This window comes from Cylas formicarius, unplaced genomic scaffold, assembly GCF_029955315.1.
Source record: "Cylas formicarius isolate icCylForm1 unplaced genomic scaffold, icCylForm1.1 PGA_scaffold_10__41_contigs__length_53128322, whole genome shotgun sequence".
Taxonomy (NCBI): Eukaryota; Metazoa; Arthropoda; class Insecta; order Coleoptera; family Brentidae; genus Cylas; species Cylas formicarius.
In genome coordinates, this window is record NW_026844214.1 from 21294827 (window position 1) to 21313196 (window position 18370).

The window sequence follows — 18370 nt, forward strand, 5'->3', positions numbered from 1 at the left end:
TGTGTGTGTGTGTGGGGGTGGGTGTGCGTGCGTGCGTGTGTGTGTGTGTGTGTGTGTGTGTGTGTGTGGGGGGGGGTGGGTGTGGGTGTGGGTGTGTGTGTGTGTGTGTGTGTGTGTGTGTGTGGGTGTGTGTGTGTGTTTGTGGGTGTGTGTGTGTGTGTGTGGGTGTGTGTGTGTGTGTGTGTGACCGTCTCGTGTATATTTTCTTCAATTTCTCTTCGGTATTCGGTCTCTCGAAAATAAATAATGTGATTCTTTTAAATATTTATGAACGTTTCGAACGTAATTTCTTTTTCAAAATGTTCTTATTTTGTATAGGTGGCATGTGTAACAATTGATGACATTTGACGTTGTGTTAATATATTACAAATTAATAATATCTTTAGTAAACGTACCAACAAATTTTATAACAACGTAAATAAAAACCAACGTCAAAATCCTTAAAGCAAATATATATCGATACCATATATGGATTATCAGTAGAACACCAAAAGTTATAATTAAAAAAAAAAAACTCAAAGCAAAAATTCCAGTTCAAAAAAGAAGTAATGTAGTATATGAAATTCCACGCACTAATTGCGACAGTGTGTATATAGTACAAACAAGCCAATATTTAATAAATAAAATCAACGGACATAAGTATGACAAAAAAAATAAAACAGCTTTTCATACGGCAACACCAAACACACATTTAATTTTTAAAAAGTCCTACTAACAGAACCTAACACCAAAAAAAGAGAACTTTAGGAAAGTATAGAAATCCAAAAAAACAAAAAATCAATTAATTACAAAACTTATTCTGAAGGCCACTACAAAATATATCATTCAATTTTAAACTAACAAAATTAAATTATCCAATATTATTTACTAATAGAAAAAAAATCATAACCTGCTTTGCATGCCATTCCAATCCGTATAAAATATTCGCCTGCAAATTATGTTTATTTTTCAATTGTTATATATGTCACCTATACAAAAAAAGAATATTTTGAAAAAGATAGAAGAATGACGTTACTTGTTTTCGAGACTAATACTAATATCTTATATTACGTCTATTTATATCAGTTCACTCTTTATATTTGCGCGCTGCACGGTCTCACGTTTGGACTCTGACTGCTCAATTACGCTTTTTTAGAACGCAGCGCCTGTTCGCGATAGGTGTGGAACATTCGAGCCGTCTTCCCAAGAAGGAGCGTTTGTGATCTTGCTCCGATTCCTGTGTAGGCCTCAGTTCTTGGAACGCCAACGGGTCCGGGCCGAGCTCAGCCGACCCGGCTTACTCGTCACAGTGTCTAATAGAGATGTACAATCTTTTGACGACAACGTAACGAAAATAATATGAAAGAGTTTTTCGATTATAGTCTATTGCAAAGTATATTGTCTTGGCTTTTGAGATCAATTATTGAAATAACATGACGGCGGCCAGAAAATATGTAACTAGCCTGTATTGTGGGACAAAGCTCCAGAGATGTACTTTTAAGGTATTTTAAAATTATAAAGATTGAATATTATATTCTATAAAATATAATTACGTAAAAAAGTTTTTTTTTATCTGACAGTTTTTAACCATCCTGTCGTGTGTATATGACCAAATTTCATCGAGGTGAATTATAGATCTGTTTTCGAATCTATACCTTTTAATTTCCTGAAGCTGCGCAACCACTCTTGTCTATTTGGAGGTCTAAAATTGTTAAAAAAATTGTGCTGCGTCAATAGTTCCCTCTAGCATCCCAATATGAACGAAATCCAAGACAGTTCAAGAAAATTAGTCTTCCGATCGTTTTTCGTGAAATGTGTCTCTGATGAAGTCCGGTCTCGCCCGCAATTAGTTTGCCGAAAATGGAATAGAGTCGTTTCGTTCGCCGTTTGTATGTGACAGGAGAAGATATCGCTGGCAAAATAATAAAGTTGCTCGAATGTAAGAAATAATTTTTAAAATCTTTCTCTGTATAAGTATAGCAATATTCCCTTTTTGTATTGAAGGCTTTCTCGGTGCTCGATATTGTTTTTTTTTTATTTATATGGAATAAATAAGTTGTGAACATCACTGAATTGCACCTTTCTTGCAACTAAGAGACAAATAAGGTTGCATAGTTTTGTACAATTTAATGCCTTCTTCAGGCCTGCAAAACACAGGAACATTGGACTTTTAAATTCGGTCGCAGAACGGATTATTTCTATTATTTCTATCTGAATCTTCTTTAGGATAATCCTGCACTGCAATGTTTTGTTTTTCACGTTAGTTTTCAAGATTTCCTCTGTCCCTTTTTTTAACAAAAGCAGCGTCATACTGCCTTTCCATTATTCTTTTATTAAACAATTTTCTTATTTCTTGTGTTGAACAGTTTCCGCCATGCTTTAGCAATTCGCTGGAGTATTTCTGTTTTTCATTTTTTTAATTGAATTTTTAACTTCATTGGGCGATATGTTCATTTTCTTGTATTCATCTGATCCTATCACGATAGGTAAATATTCCGGAGCGGAAGTAAGCCGCTTTTCTTTTCCGTAACACGTTTTGTTACCCGTATAGATCCGACTCAGATAGGTCTTTTAAGAGCTGCTCCCAATGACGTTTCTATTTTTTTTAAATATTCTTTTAGTATAGTCACTTCATAAATGAAATAATAATAATAGTAATAACAAAATATTGATATAATATTGAAAGTCCGAAGTTTTTATTGATATAATATGAAAGACTACACCTTTAACACATTTGAGATGAATACAATATAACCCCAGCGACTTGAGCAATTACAATCAAGAGAGTTAATCAGTATTATCATTCGCTAAAAAAGTGCTTCGTATGTCAGCGTATAATAGACATTTAAAAAAGCGGTCATTGTCATGATAGAATATACAAATCCTTTATGATGGAATACGTGCTGATAGATGAATTGGAGGTCCGTCAAAGTTGAAATTTTTAGAAACAGCTAAAAACGAGATTTCATTAAATTGTCGGTCGCAGAACGGATTATTTCTATCATTTCTATCTGAATCTTCTATAGGATAATCCTGCACTGCAATGTTTTGTTTTTCACGTTAGTTTTCAAGATTTCCTCTGTCCCTTTTTTAACAAAAGCAGAGTCATACTGCCTTTCCATTCTTCTTTTATTAAACAATTTTGTTATTTCTTGTGTTGAACAGTTTCCGCCATACTTTAACAATTCGCTGGAGCATTTCTGTTTTTCATTTTTTTAATTGCATTTTTAACTTCATTGGGCGATATGTTTATTTTCTCGTATTCACCTGATCCTATCACGATAGGTAAATATTCCTCCTGTTCTGTGTAAGTAGGTCCTTCAACTGGTTCTGTATTATGTCTAACTTTACAGTACCGCTTACTTCCGCATATCGTTTCCGTAGCACGTTTTGTTACCCGTGTAGATCCGACTCAGATAGGTCTTTTAAGAGCTGTTCCCAATGACGTTTCTAAAATTTATTTTCCAGAATTGTCTGAGTAACAGTGCCTTCTGAATTGATTTTTTTCATATTCTTTTAGTATAGTCACTTCATAAATGAAATAATAATAATAGTAATAACAAAATATTGATATAATATTGAAAGTCCGAAGTTTTTATTAATATAATATGAAAGACCGCACCTTTGACACGTTTGAGATGAATACAATATTACCCCAGCGACTTGAGCAATTACTATCAAGAGAGTTAATCAGTATTATCATTCGCTAAAAAAGTGCTTCGTATGTCAGCGTATAACAGACATTTGAAGAAGGGGTCATTGTCATGATAGAATATACAAATCCTTTATGATGGAATACGTGCTGATAAATGAATTGGAAGTCCGTCAAAGTTGAAATTTTTAGAAAGAGCTAAAAACGAGGTTTTATTAAAATGTTTTTGTAATTTTGAATTAAAAAAATTCTATAGAAATTCAGCACCAACGCGTGGACAAATTTTTTGATTGTGTTAATGAAATAATGTTATTGTTATTATAAGGGAAAAACATCCTTTCTTAAAACTGGCGTTTTTCTGGATTTTATGATCTAATTGAATTTTCACACAGAAAAATCATTGAGGCAATTTTGCAGGTTATAGATATTATATTATTATATTATTATAGCTATTAGATACAATCTTTCTTTCGAGCCTGTCGAAATCATAAATGACGATTTTGGAGAGCTAACGGTATGCTCAAAAAACAGGGGTAGTGCCGACATTAATAATTCGTTTAAGGTAAAAATTATAGAAATTTAATTGAACCCCGATATACTTGAAATTTAGGTATATAATGGACAATACATTAATGTTTAAAAACCACATAAATAAGTACATCCATAAATATATATAAATTTAAATATGTTGTTCCAGTTTCTTGTCGCCACTTACTACCTATTCCTCAAAAAGACTTTAATTATAGTGATGTAGTGGATGCTCCGTATTGATACAGATACACATACAGAAATTCATAACATAGATCGTGTACAAAAGTAGTGCTTCAAGTTTATTTACAGCATTTATTTTATTTATTTATTTATTATTTATTTATTATTTTTTTATTTTTATTACAGCAAATTACGCTTCTTCGATTGTTTTAATGAATCAGGATCCTCCTTCTATCCCTTAATAAAATTAAATTTAGAACTATTTTCGATTCCCAATTTCTCCTTATCAGAATAAACAGTTGGAATGCATAATCAATTACCCTCAGATTTTAGAGTTCTAGTTAATACTTAATAACGTTTATTTGGTCAATGATGGTAAACGATATCGGATTGAAACTGTAACTAGTTGATATTAGTTATTATTGTTTTGTCTACGTGGATATTACATCCTTTTGGCGTTCAGAAATTGTGTGTTAATTTATATCCTTGTATGGCAAATAAATTTTAAACTTTTTAGTATTAATTACAGCAAAAAAAATCAAAATGTTTTGGACTAAAATAAGGCCAGTGCAAATTACATCTTTTCTGAACTCCCATATCGGAAATTCCGCAACAACAGAAGTGGATATCGAATTATCAAATATGGATATTTGGTAGTTTGCGTTTATGCTCCCCCGTTTCAGAGAACGCCCAAGTCGGTCGATTTTTTTTTGGTTATTTTTACGGCATCTGTTTGTCTCGGAATATAAAATTCCGGCAGTAACTCGGCATCGTAAGATAAATTTTTATGTAAGTATGCTCCTTTATTAAAACGGGGAGTCGTCCCTCGCGACGTATCTGCTTTTTATCAATAATAAATATTTTATGCCGCAGTATATATCGAGAATCTTACGACAGATTATAAAACGACGCATTCCAGTTGCACATCCCGTTGCGACATGAGCCGAAATTCGATTAAAATCCTTTGAAATCACCATGGAGTATTTTTAAAATTCGTTTATTGGTCGAAGCGAATATTTTTAATATTTTCTTTTCGGAACCGTTCGGTTGCTTTAGATATTCTTTAGACGCGTTTATTTGAAGGCATACATTTAGGATTAAAATAAAAATTAAAATAAAAGTTTTAGGATTAAAATAAAAGTAACTAACCAAGTAATTCCAAAGCTGGTACTTTAGTAAAAATTGAGTTTTTCTCAATCTTTCCGTACTATGTATTTTTTTGAACTGAGTAATAATTATAATAAAATATATCCCTAAAAACGACATTTCTAGAACGAACTCGATTTAAGCCATTGTTAGAAAAACTTTATTTAGAGGGAGCCGGGGTACAACAGGTATCCATTTTTTTGTCATATACCTCAATACTAATTGATGTAGATGTAATTAAAATTTGTTTCCTATTATTTCTCATGTTTGGGTTTTTTGGTGTTAAATAATTTGTTAACGGGTATCTGCAACCAGTTCAATTTATTTGTCCTCTAAACAAAATGGTTGTGATATATTTGGCAGTCATGCCATTTTAACAAAAAAGAAGCGGTATGGGAAAAACATGACATCGTTTTTTTTTCATCTACATTTTTAATGATATATTATGATTTTGATTATTAAAAAAGCAACATCACTCACTAAAGTAGATCCCTTTTTATAAGAAAATCAGTCTCAAATATATAAATAAAGTTTTCAGTTAGAGAAATCGAAATATGTCAGAAATAATAACAGGACATCGTATGTGAGTTCCGAGGAATTTAAAACTGTCTTAATATACAGGGTCTCATATTAAAAATAGGAAATTAATTACAAAATACAAAAATTTAAATCCTGAATATATAACAATACAATACTTTCAAAGTATAATTAAATCTAAACAAGTTTCGTTTCTAAGTTTCCTGATGTTTGAAGTTCCGAGATAAGTTATCAATCTCATAAATATCGGTCAAGAGACTACGGCTTACTACACCGTAGAGTCTATTGATTTTTATAAATTTTTAAAATATAATCAAACTTGCTGTTAGCTTTCCAACACAGCTCCACGCTGTTCAATGGATGGATCGGACCAATTGCAATTTCTAAATCACAGCGAAAATAAAAAAATCCAAACCAATAATAGAATCCAACAATAATCTGCTATTTGTAACAATTTTATTCGTGCAGGAAGTATTCACTTACATTATGTAACCAATTTAATCGTCTCCAGTGCGGGTTGGCTTTAACTTTGCATTCGAAATAGACGTCGTCCCCTTCCTTGATGTCATCAGCATTCAGAGTACTTCCCAGTGTCAGGTCCACAATGGGAGGATCTGCAAATAAAGTTTTCAAAGGTTTAATTATCGGTTCCAAAAGGGAAATAGAGAAATGGGGTCGCTGATTATATTTCGGATGTTGTACGCCTGACTGAACCGTCTAGATTCTCAACTTATTAAGGGCAATATTTGAATTATAGCTCCCGCAAGAGAAGTGAGTTAATTAAAATGTACAGGGTAGCACACATGACTAGTTCGGTCTTCCTTATTCATAAAAATGTTGATATATTTCTAGATAAATGTTGCATAAAATGTAGAGAAATATGCTGCCTTAAAAGAATTTTTGCTGTCTCTTTGGATTGTGGCATAAAGCGTCAGATAGTTATTATAAAAAAATGTGTGACCGTTTACTGTCGTCTTGAAGGTTGTCCGCACAGGCCCCCCGTGTTTTTCAAAGTGATATCGAGATTGGAAAAAGGGACATGCAGAGCGAGTCACTTGGAATATGTCCGCTTTGAATTGAAAGTGATTGAAAGTTGAGTTTTCCAGAGAAGCATTAAAGGTTGGATATAGCGCAGCATTAGTTGATGATTGTGAGTGATTGTAAGGGACTGCAGCAGATGCAAATCAGTTTGTTTGATGTTGTATGGAACGCTTTCTTGTTGTCCTTCCAATGCCATACATTAGTTCCGTTTGTAGTGGACAGAATTTTGTATGGTATATCTGTCGATCAAAAAGTTCTCTTTGCAACCCTCATGTCTGCGTTTTCAACCTTACTCACCAGGAAGTAACCTCATGTACAAAATCCCGGCAAAGATATTGTAATATATGTTGAGGCAAGTTAAATGTCTTTGAAACCTCCTTTCTTCGGTATCAGCTTTCTTCTTTCGAGAAACCATTCCTGAATCGATGTGCCCTCACTCTATCGGGAATTATAAATCCTATTGTAATTATTGACCCATCGAAGCGCGAAGGTCGTCACAGCTGAGATATCCCCGTTTAACGGCCTTGTTCGTACACTTTATTCCACAAACAAACAATGACATCAGATGGTCGTTCTTGGTGTTAGATTGGCATTATTCATTAATCACCAGTATATCTGGGTTTTCCAGAAATTCATCTCGAGTACTTAAGATAAGCCACGCACTCCATTAGGCAGTGCTGCCTGAGGTGACTATGGATGATTCTTCCACCAGAGTGTGTGCAGGGAGGACACTTTATTATCGGCCTGTACCTTTTCGCAGAAACTACTGCTTTTAGAAAAAAAAAGTTTTATGGTTTAAATTGAATTTATTTATTTTTTTTTTATATAAACACCTATATATTTTGATATTTTTAGAATCCTTGCCAAAAATAAAGGTGACTTTTATAGAAACTACTTATTCGAATTTTGTGTGGTTTAGACAGAAATTAAGATTATACATTTTTTTATGCAAAATTCTGTTCTTAATAAATACGGTCTTCCACGGCGGACCGTGATGACTACATGATCACATTTGAAACGCATTTTTAGCGACTTCCTTCTAATGATCTGCGATGACTAGGTATTTTAAAATTATACAGGGTGTCTAAATTAAAGGACTTTTTTTTAATTCAACTTACAATATTCTTTTTTTTTTTAATGAGACGCCCATGTTTTTGATATTTTTTCTTAAAGCTGCTCAAATAATTTGGTATATATATATATATATATATATATATATATATATATATATATATATATATATATATATATATATATATATATATATATCCTATATACTAATACCTAATTATTTTAAAGAATTTTAAAAAAGGATATCATTCTTAGTTTTTAATTAATTTTAAGGATTTTCGCTTTTTGTATGTAAGGTAATACAGAGATTTATAGGTTTAGGAAATTAACGTCATCATTTTTTATATCGTCAACGATTTAAAATAATATGTATAATTATGATAGAAGTTTAAAAATTTAAAACGAGTAACAGTAACAAGTAAAAACAACAAACAACAGAAACTGTAACAATTAAAGTAAAAACAGAGGTAAAACAAAATAGAAAATCTACAGTAGGTTTTCAGTATGTCCACCATTTTGAATAATGCACATTGTATAAACAACCTCTATATGGTTAATAGCATTAGAATAGGTTTAATTGGACTACAGCTTCTCTAATACACTTTCTCTTTGTTCATTTACCGTAGTGCATCTTTCTTTATATACCATATCTTTCATTATCACCCATAAAAAAAGTCCAGTGGGATAAGATCTGAACTTTGAGGTGGCCACCAGATGTTTCCATTTTGTGGTGTCCAAAGATTGCAATTTTGATTTAAAAATTCAGTGATATCGTTTCGCCGGTGGTACGGAGCGCCGTCTTGCTGCCATATTAATTGAGCAAGTCCACAAGCCGGTAGTTCATTTACTTTGTATTTAATTTCATATTTAAATATCGTCTAGAGTTTGTTTTCATTAAAGAAAATTGGTCCTTTAACCTTTGATCGGTATATTCCGCATCACAGTTTCACAGATCGTCTACCTTGTCGTTTTACTTCCAACACCCTTTTCTTATTTTCATCACTCCATTAATGTGCGTCTTTACGATTAAAAATTGAGGCTTTTGTATTAAAAATTGACAATATTGCGTCATAGTCTCTTTCCTCTAGATATTGCACGGGTAAGAAGTTAAATGTTTTTTCGATTATTTAATTCTAAACAATTTCTGAGGCTAGTTCTTTTTACATCCAATTCCAACGCGGCTTGACGAGTGGAGGATTCTGGAACTTTGAATAAATTTTCCAAAATAGCTTCTTCTCTGGACTTTTCAAATTCGATAATAAACATTCAAGCATATCTGTTTTTTCTTGCACCGTATACATTTTTAACTTAAGTAATAATAATATTGCTTGATTATAGTCACATCTATCAAATTCTGCCTCTTAATTATAACGTCATTTAAAACAATTATAAACACTTATTTGGTTACCACAGCCTACTAGGGTAAAAAGTAAGGTTCATAATAATAATATTATACCCTTTAAAAAAATGGGAGTTTTTACTATTACTGAAAAATTTATTTAAATAAGCGAAGTCATCCTAGATCGTTAGAAGGAAGTCTTATACAGGCCCCTAATAAAGTGCCTCTTAATTATAACGTCACTTAAAACAATTATAAACACTTATTTGGTTACCACAGCCTACTAGGGTAAAAAGTAAGGTTCATAATAATAATATTATACCCTTTAAAAAAATGGGAGTTTTTACTATTACTGAAAAATTTATTTAAATAAGCGAAGTCATCCTAGATCGTTAGAAGGAAGTCTTATACAGGCCCCTAATAAAGTGCCTCTTAATTATAACGTCACTTAAAACAATTATAAACACTTATTTGGTTACCACAGCCTACTAGGGTAAAAAGTAAGGTTCATAATAATAATATTATACCCTTTAAAAAAATGGGAGTTTTTACTATTACTGAAAAATTTATTTAAATAAGCGAAGTCATCCTAGATCGTTAGAAGGAAGTCTTATACAGGCCCCTAATAAAGTGCCCTCCCCAACATCTGAACCATGTACTCCGTTCTGGTAGTACCACTCTGCTCGTAAGCGCCCAGCACAAGTCCACAAAAAGCGTCCATTCCGAATAGGGTGGATTGTCGGGAGCGTGCTCTGAACTTTATCTCGGAACAATAGGAGGTAACCGAAGTTCTCCGGGATGTTCATATAGAGCGCTAGGCGAGTGTTCGCCATTGCTTTGGCTGTCAGCCTGATTTACACCTTTATGTGGATTACTCAAATGGTAATCGCAACACCTTAATGATCACTGACTGTACCGTTTTGCTGGGAATGTCGGTTCACGGTTGCATCCATCTCTTCTCTAGGAAAACGAATCCAATCCTAGGTAAGCAGATTCCACCAATCACACTACATTTGCCACACTTGTCGGTCAGATTTAGCTTAAGACAGCGGCGTTTCATACTTTCTAGCCCATCAAACATTAATTCTTCGATGATCTAGTATAGCAGTTTGTCAATTTTTAAAATTTTAAGATACGTTATAAAACTAACAAAACAACAACATTTCGCTTATTAAAGTGTTAGAATTTTCATTATTATCGGTATAAAAAGTGCGTGTAGCGTTTGAATCAACATAATTATTACCGTATGCTCGCCTCCTGTTCGGTTAATTAAAACTTGTTTAAGAAATAAAAAGCACTCTGGCTCCCGTCGCGTCATTAATCATTCGCCACTGTCATAGTGTATTCAAGGGCTTCCAGTAAACATAAGCTTTTCCCTAAGCTTCACCGTCGCGTTGAAAAGGACGAGAGAAAAAAACGGTTACCGAATTTCCCAAGTTGACAGACGCAATGCGGGAGGCCTTCCTTCGGTTTTCCTTAGCCATTGTTTATGAATCCGGCAAAACGGGGTACGAGACAAGGGAGTGCAAGTCTATTAATGATTCGCCGTGACGAGTTAAACGCTTTTTGCGTCGTATCGTCTGGATTCGGTGGGGCTGTTCTGGGGGGCGCGTTGGAGCGAAAACAAAAAAAGGTTTTATTTAAATTGGAAAAGATGTCCCGAAAGTGACTTGAGACTTTGCGAAAGTTCAACGTTTCCAAATAATCGCGAACGAGAAGTAATATAAAAAAAAAACGCTATTTTTGCTCATCTCTTAAAGAGGAGATGCCAAATTAATAGTAAAATAATGTGGTTTATTGGGTGAAATGTGAATATATTGGATATAACTCAGAAAAATTAAATAAAGGAATGACTTGACAAATAATTGCCGTCCTAATCCACACATCACCAGCCTGGGCACTCATGTTTTCTAGAAATATGTTACATTAGTTTACGTGATAGTAGCATTGTTTAATGTAAGAAAAAATAATTAAAAAATATATTTTCCATTTTTTTAAAGAAGTAATGCTGAATATGATAATGCTTTCAAGATTTTTTTTGATTTTTTGCACTGCCTCCGTTACTTTGTATAACATTAAATTTTAATTCGATAGATTCTTGTGATATTGTTTTGTCTATTTCCTTTCGCATTGAACTGTTTTGTATAACAACAAAACTGTTTTATATAAAAACAAAGCAGGAGTGTTACATTCTAAATTCCTAACAGGTAAAATAGAACTGCTATGAACATGAAGTTGGTTTTCATTTAGAACTACAGGTTTTTTTTTTCAGGTATTATTTTTAAATAATTTTTGTCATTATTTTTCTCTTTTCGTTTAAAATCCCCTTGTTAGTTTTTTGCTATTAATGTTTGTAGGATCTTTGGTTTTTTTTTTTTTGAAGTGGAAGGCTATTTCAATTTTATAAAATTTTATACTGCACCAAAAGCAACTAATAAAAATAAATAACTTTACCGGAATTGACAAAATGTTTGCAAAATGTATACATCACAGAAATATAGGATTTAATCGTTAAAAGAGCTAAATATTTACTCTCTGGTACAATATACTATACAATATTATTTTGTATTAGAAAGCTTTTTGGTAGTACAAGAATATGAAAATGGCCTTTTTAAACAAACGACTTTGCCTACCAGCCACGACAAATATAATATGACGAAAAAAAATCAACCAATGCTTTACAGGGTATGTATTCAAATGGATCACTAGTTCACTACAGGGCCCTAGCTTTGCCCACTTTCACCATCACACACAAGAATTTTTTTATGAGCAGATTGTAGTGAGAGCTAACTTTACAACTTTAACAATGGTAATAATTCCTCCCCATTCTGACATTTCAATCTCTGTAACCAATATGGCGGCGTGTTAAATATTGTATTATATTTTCCTGTTAAAAATGTGTAAATATTTTAAGCATCTAAAACTGATACCGTTCCTAGAATTTTGTAACAGTTTTATTTTTGAACTTTGTAGCGTGGCAAATATTTTCCACGATCCTACCTATAATTACGATGATTAAAAGTGACAAAGTTGTGTTTCCAACATGCGGTAATGTAACTAAGTGGATTTCTAGCAAACTGGAGCGATTCCGATTTTTTTGGACGCCAAAGTTCATTGATAAAATTTGTTCCAGCAGCAGTATATAGCGTGAAACAACATACTGGGGTGTTATAAATCCAAAATGCGCTTATCCAAACCACCCTACTTGTATCCGTCATTAACTTCAATAAGATTAAGATCGTTTCCTATGTGCTTAGGATAACGATATCGAGTAAAGATGGATGACACAAATAACAATATTGTGAAGGCGGCAAAATCTAGCCTTGTAACGGGAGAAAAAACGAAAAATTTCAGTTGGTAAGTTTGTGTGCTCATAATGTGCGCACAATTAATAATAAAATTTCTTTAAAAATCTCCAAAAAATGGGCATATAAACTACAGAAGGAGAAATCTAGAATTTTTGTAAAAAGTTTTGCTCATCAACTATAGAAGTTTTTAAGTAGTGCACACAAAGTTGTAACAATTGCTGCTCTAAGTGTAAATTGTATCAAAGTAATTTTAAATTGTTCATGAAGTTGAATGAGTTGGAGTCAAAATTTTATTTGCAAATTCACTATAAACATTTTTAACATGCTTTTTTTGTCCGACAAATATTTTATGTTTGCTGCTTTCTAATGTTCTGTCATTTTTCCATTTCATTGCAGTTCTTTATAAATTTACGTTTTTATACAAATATTTTTTGTCGGAGAGATAATATATTAAACCCAACATACCGATTATATGCCAGATCCGCGCCGCGCCGGTCGGAAATATCAAACTTTTTCATTTTAACCGACAGGAAAAAAGACGGAACAATAAAAGTAAACGAGAAATTTATTGTATACTTACAAACTACGTCGATTTTCCAAGATGTTTCGAGGAAAAGGCCGGTTACGTTCGGGTTTTCGGCTCTGCAGGTGATGGATTTTCCATCATCTTCTGTCGTCGGCACGAAACTCAATTCACTTATTGTCATGTTGGTCGCCGTTTCTTCCTTAAAACACAATGACGAACAATAAATTTACGTTGCCCAGTGCAAAGAAAAATCTATTCAGGGCATATTTTTAACCTAAATTCCTCATTCCTAGTATCCAACAGAATAGACAACAACACAACAACAATGAATTGTTTCAGTTTGGATAATAATTAACAAACTTAAAAGTTTACGGTTAGTGTGAATCTTTACTGTCTATCTTACCAGTAAAGGTAGTCTCATAGACTTAAAATTATAGACCAATTAGAGAAATTTTGTCTGAAAGGAAGATCAACAGCTACTGCAGTGTTTCGATTTACGAGAATAGTCAATCACTTGTAAAACGAAACTATAGCTTTAGGGACGCCGTCGGCTGCAAGGCTACAAGACTACGTATTGATCGGACTATGTTTGCTGCATCCAATAGTGTAGACTTTTGCATTAGACGGTAAATATTGCAGTTTAGATCGAATTGAACGAGGTTTCCTTTTATAAGCAGCGGGATAACCTTCACTTTTTCCATATGCTACAATTTTTTGATTTCTAGCTTCAGGTGGTCATATTTTTGGATTTTTTTCCGCCCTCTTAGCGTCGATGTGGTGCGTGTTGGCAATAGATATCTTATCTAGATATGCGCCATAAAAAAGGCTAAATTGTAATGACAACCACTTCTGACGTCCGCTCGTTAGTAAGCCAAATTCATTTGCCAAGGACAACAACCTTTTGCAGCCTTGACATCAGTTGGTCAGCTGGGATCTTACTTATTTCACACTTCTTTCTTGGTGTCCCTTACGACTCTCACAATAACGACAACCATTCAAAATTCAAATTCAAGTCCGTGCATAAGTTATTGATATTCCAAACATGTCAGCCATTTTGCCGAAAGATTCTTTAATTTAAAAAGTGAAAACGTTGGTCTGAAAATTTTGTCATTTAACCTTTTGCGTTTGTGAGAGTTAGCCAAAATTGTCAGCGGACATACTCTTCCTTACTTTTCACCAAGAAATTGACCTATTTTTTTTTTCGTGTCCACCATAATACAGCTACTTTAAGCTCTTGGTAGTTTCTTATGGTGTTAAAGGAACATTGAAGCTTTCAGCTGACTGTCCGAAAATATATTTTATACGTCTTGATATCTCAGCCCCAATAGGTCAGAAAGTAAGTGAATCCTGTGGTTTGCCAAGAATATGATATGTGGAAGGGTAGAAATCACAGGAAAAGGGAGCAACCCTAGTAGGTACTGTAAGAATTATAGTATGAATTATTAGTTCAGTATTATATTAGGAACTCATTACTTTCCAAGAAATTGGTCTGGTAACGTATTTTAATCGTATTCGCTTCACATGCTTACTGTAATACCCCATCTTAAATTTTACAGCATGTTAGAATGGTCTGAACAATCGTTTTCATGACTTAGTCCTATGATATGATTGATTTTTCGTATATACACTGTTTTATTGTATTGTTTTGTCAGGTTTTAGAAGACGCTTCAACCAAGAAAAGTATTACTCGCTGGTCTGAGAACGATATAGGAACCGCTCCGTATAAAAGAGTTTGGCCAACCTGCGATTTTTTCTGGCTTCGCCGCAAACATGCAACATGACATGTGTTTGAATTTAGTTTAATTTTTAAATTTAAATTGTAAATATCTCAAAAAGTATTGGCGATATATAAAAGCGCTTTATTATAAAATTATTCTAAATTGAACACACTCACAAAACTTGGACTTTAAGGAGGTTTTCCATTGGAAGTTTTTTCGAAGAACTAATACAAAGTCCAATTTTTAATGAACTTCCGATAAAAGCGAAAGTATATTTTTTTCACTTTTATCAAATGGTTTTCTATAAAAAATACTCTATATATCAATTTTTTTATTATAACATGTTTTTTTTTATTATTTAAATTGAGAAAAAACAACATATTAAAATTTTTTAATATTATTTTCTCCAAAAACAATAGAGTTATCCAAAAACGATAAAGAACCGGAAGTGTTATACAATTGTTTCATATAAGGGGTGTTTTTTTTTCGATGTATAGAACTTTAAGTTGCAATAAAACAACGATGGGTTATTCGATTGACATGAATTTTATTTATCCGAAAGATAATCTTGTGGCATTACATTTTAAATATGATTTCTGGCATATGACCGCCATGGCTGGCACGGATGTAGTCCAATCTGGACGTCCAATTTTCGATGACTTTTTCCAACATTTGTGGCCGTATATCGCCAATAACACGGCGAATTTTGTCTTATCCGCATAAACCAATGACTTTACATAGCCCCACAGAAAGTAGTCTAGCGGTGTTAAATCACAAGGTCTTGGAGGCCAATTCACAGGTCCAAAACGTGAAATTGGGGGGTCACCAAATGTGTCTTTCAATAAATCGATTGTGGCACGAGCTGTGTGACATGTTGCGCCATCTTGTTGAAACCACATCTCCTGGACATCATGGTTATTCAATTCAGGAATGAAAGAGTTAGTAATCATAGCTCTATACCGATCACCATTGTCTGTAACGTTCTGGCCATCATTGTTTTTGAAGAAGTACGGACCAATGATTCCACCAGCCCATAAAGCGCACCAAACAGTCAGTTTTTCTGGATGTAACGCTAAACAAAATTCGCTTATGAAAATCTGGAACAACGGCAATCTCGTTTTGGGTCCATTCGACGAATCTACGCTTTACTTGATGATCGTTTGACTTCAATTCTTGCACGAGTTGGATTTTGTAAGCACGTAAACCAAGATCCTTCCGCAAAATATTCCATAAAGTGGGTGGACACAGATCCAATTCCTGTGCTCGATGGCGAACGGACTCATTCGGGTCTTCCTCAATGCTACGCTCTACAGCAGCAATAGCTTCTTCTGTACGCACCGTACGGCGTCTCTGGGGATGCGAGTTATCAATAAGAGTAAACGTGGTGTGAAAACGTTCCATGGTTAATCGAATTAACTGCTCTTATGGACGATTTTTGTAGTGCGCGATACGTATTCCGCACAGAACCATTATTTTCGAAATAAAATTGCACTATTTGCAAGCGTTGTTCAGGCGTGAGTCTACTCATGATGAATTGCCAAACCAAACTGAGAATAAATCACTTGACAGCTGTTAAATCGGTCGCCATCTCGAACAGTAATGCCAACTTAAAGTTCTATACATCGAAAAAAAACACCCATTATATGTTTTATATGCCATCTTTTATTTTTTATTTTATTTATTTTTAATTATTTCATTTTCAAATTTATTCAATTCAAATTCTCCATTTTTAGATAGAGTTATCCTTTGAATATCATCGACATCTGCTATAAAATAATTCCTATAGTGCATTCCTGTTTGATTGTCGAAAATTACGTATTTAAATTCAGTTTATAATTTGTCTTCAGTTTGTCGTTATAAAGAAGCTCTATATAAAACAATTGTAAAGTAAACTCCATAGCTTTCTATGGTTGATTATGATGATTGTTAAATAGGTAAAAAAACTCTTAATCACAATTTTTGGACATCAAAATTAAAGTGACTCTGCATAAGAGAATTAATAGTATTTTTTCAGTTTTCGATAGACATTGTCAATGGAGAAACCTTAAAGTTGAATCAAAAAATAAACCCAAGTTTCGACATGATTGTGTATATGGAATATCGTTACTCTCAATTTTAATGTTTATATCTTTATTTAGGCTGGATTTCACAAAGACTAAAAAAGTCCATTTTGATGAGTTGAAAATTCAAATAATCTAGCACAAAGCAAATGTCATTCTGCATATATCTCTTTAGTTTTATTTTTTGAACTTACCAATAACTTGCAACAAGATACGTTCAAAACAGCAAACATTAAATGATACACTGTACAGGTCGCCACAACATAAAAGAAATTGAAAAAACTCCACCATTAGTAAATTAAAAACCGGTTAAATGGCTCTAAAGTAAAGCGCAGTTTGCTTATGACATCTTCTAAAAAAAATAAAATTTATTATGCTTAATGTCCGTAACAAAATAGCAGCCGGGTGAAAACGAAAAAGAAAAATGGAAGCCTTACTTTTGGAGCGAATACAGTTAAGAGGTTTTATCACTTTTAATAAACGCTTTGTCTTGGAAAATAAGGCGTTCTCGTCAGCGGTCCATGTGGAAAATTAAAATTTAATTTAGGATGCAGCCATCTCAGAGGTTATTCTTCTGCGTCGTACGTTTCGTCATAGGGTGCATTTAACGACGGATAAATCCTATTAACGGGGAGGATCCCGTTGGCAATTTCTAGATGGAAACCGTTTTGGTCAGTCGCTGTAATTTTGCTTCAAAGAAGTAATTTTGTGGTGTAGACATTTAGAAATTTGCAATGCGACAAAGTCGTCTGTAATGTATCAAAACTGTAAGTAAGTGCAAAAAATAATTGGCTTCTACCGTCTGCCAGTGGTGAAGAAAAAACTGATTCGCGTAGCCATATTTAATTTTTGTTAGCTTTCCACCAAATTTTACAAATTTGTTACTCGATGTTAACCATGAAAACTGTGAAGTATCTAAAATCGAAAGCAGTTGTGTCGTCAGCTTCCATGGTGCCAATGTGGCAAACGTCAATAGTAAGAAATCTACAGAAAGTTTGTGACAGTTTAATTGCGTATAATTTAAAGTATTATGTTTGACATTACCACGGCGGATCCCTTTGGCGATAAATTTAAGCATTTTCATTTTGTTAGATTTAAGTAGGAATATTATATTAAATTTTTGTGGTAGAAACGACAACAGATTAGTAGAGCTCCAGATTGAGGTGAATATGCTAATTTCCTTGGAGTTTTTACTATTATTGAAGAGATGTTTTGCCTATAGGCGCCGTGCTAGGAGACATACCAAATTTTTAGGTAGTATGCATAAGATGCAGAAACAAAG

At 33.4% G+C, this 18370-nt stretch overlaps 1 protein-coding gene across 1 annotated transcript in view; it reads right to left on the bottom strand.

The window, feature by feature from the left end:
• The window catches only part of LOC132700937 (nephrin), a 746572-nt gene that overhangs the window by 16358 nt on the left and 711844 nt on the right, over nt 1–18370 (bottom strand). The window contains exons 6-7 of the mRNA XM_060668540.1: nt 13365–13509; nt 6509–6639 (exon numbers count right to left, since the gene is read on the bottom strand). Coding sequence (XP_060524523.1) covers nt 6509–6639; nt 13365–13509 — 276 coding nt within the window. The remainder of the gene's footprint in view (nt 1–6508; nt 6640–13364; nt 13510–18370) is intronic.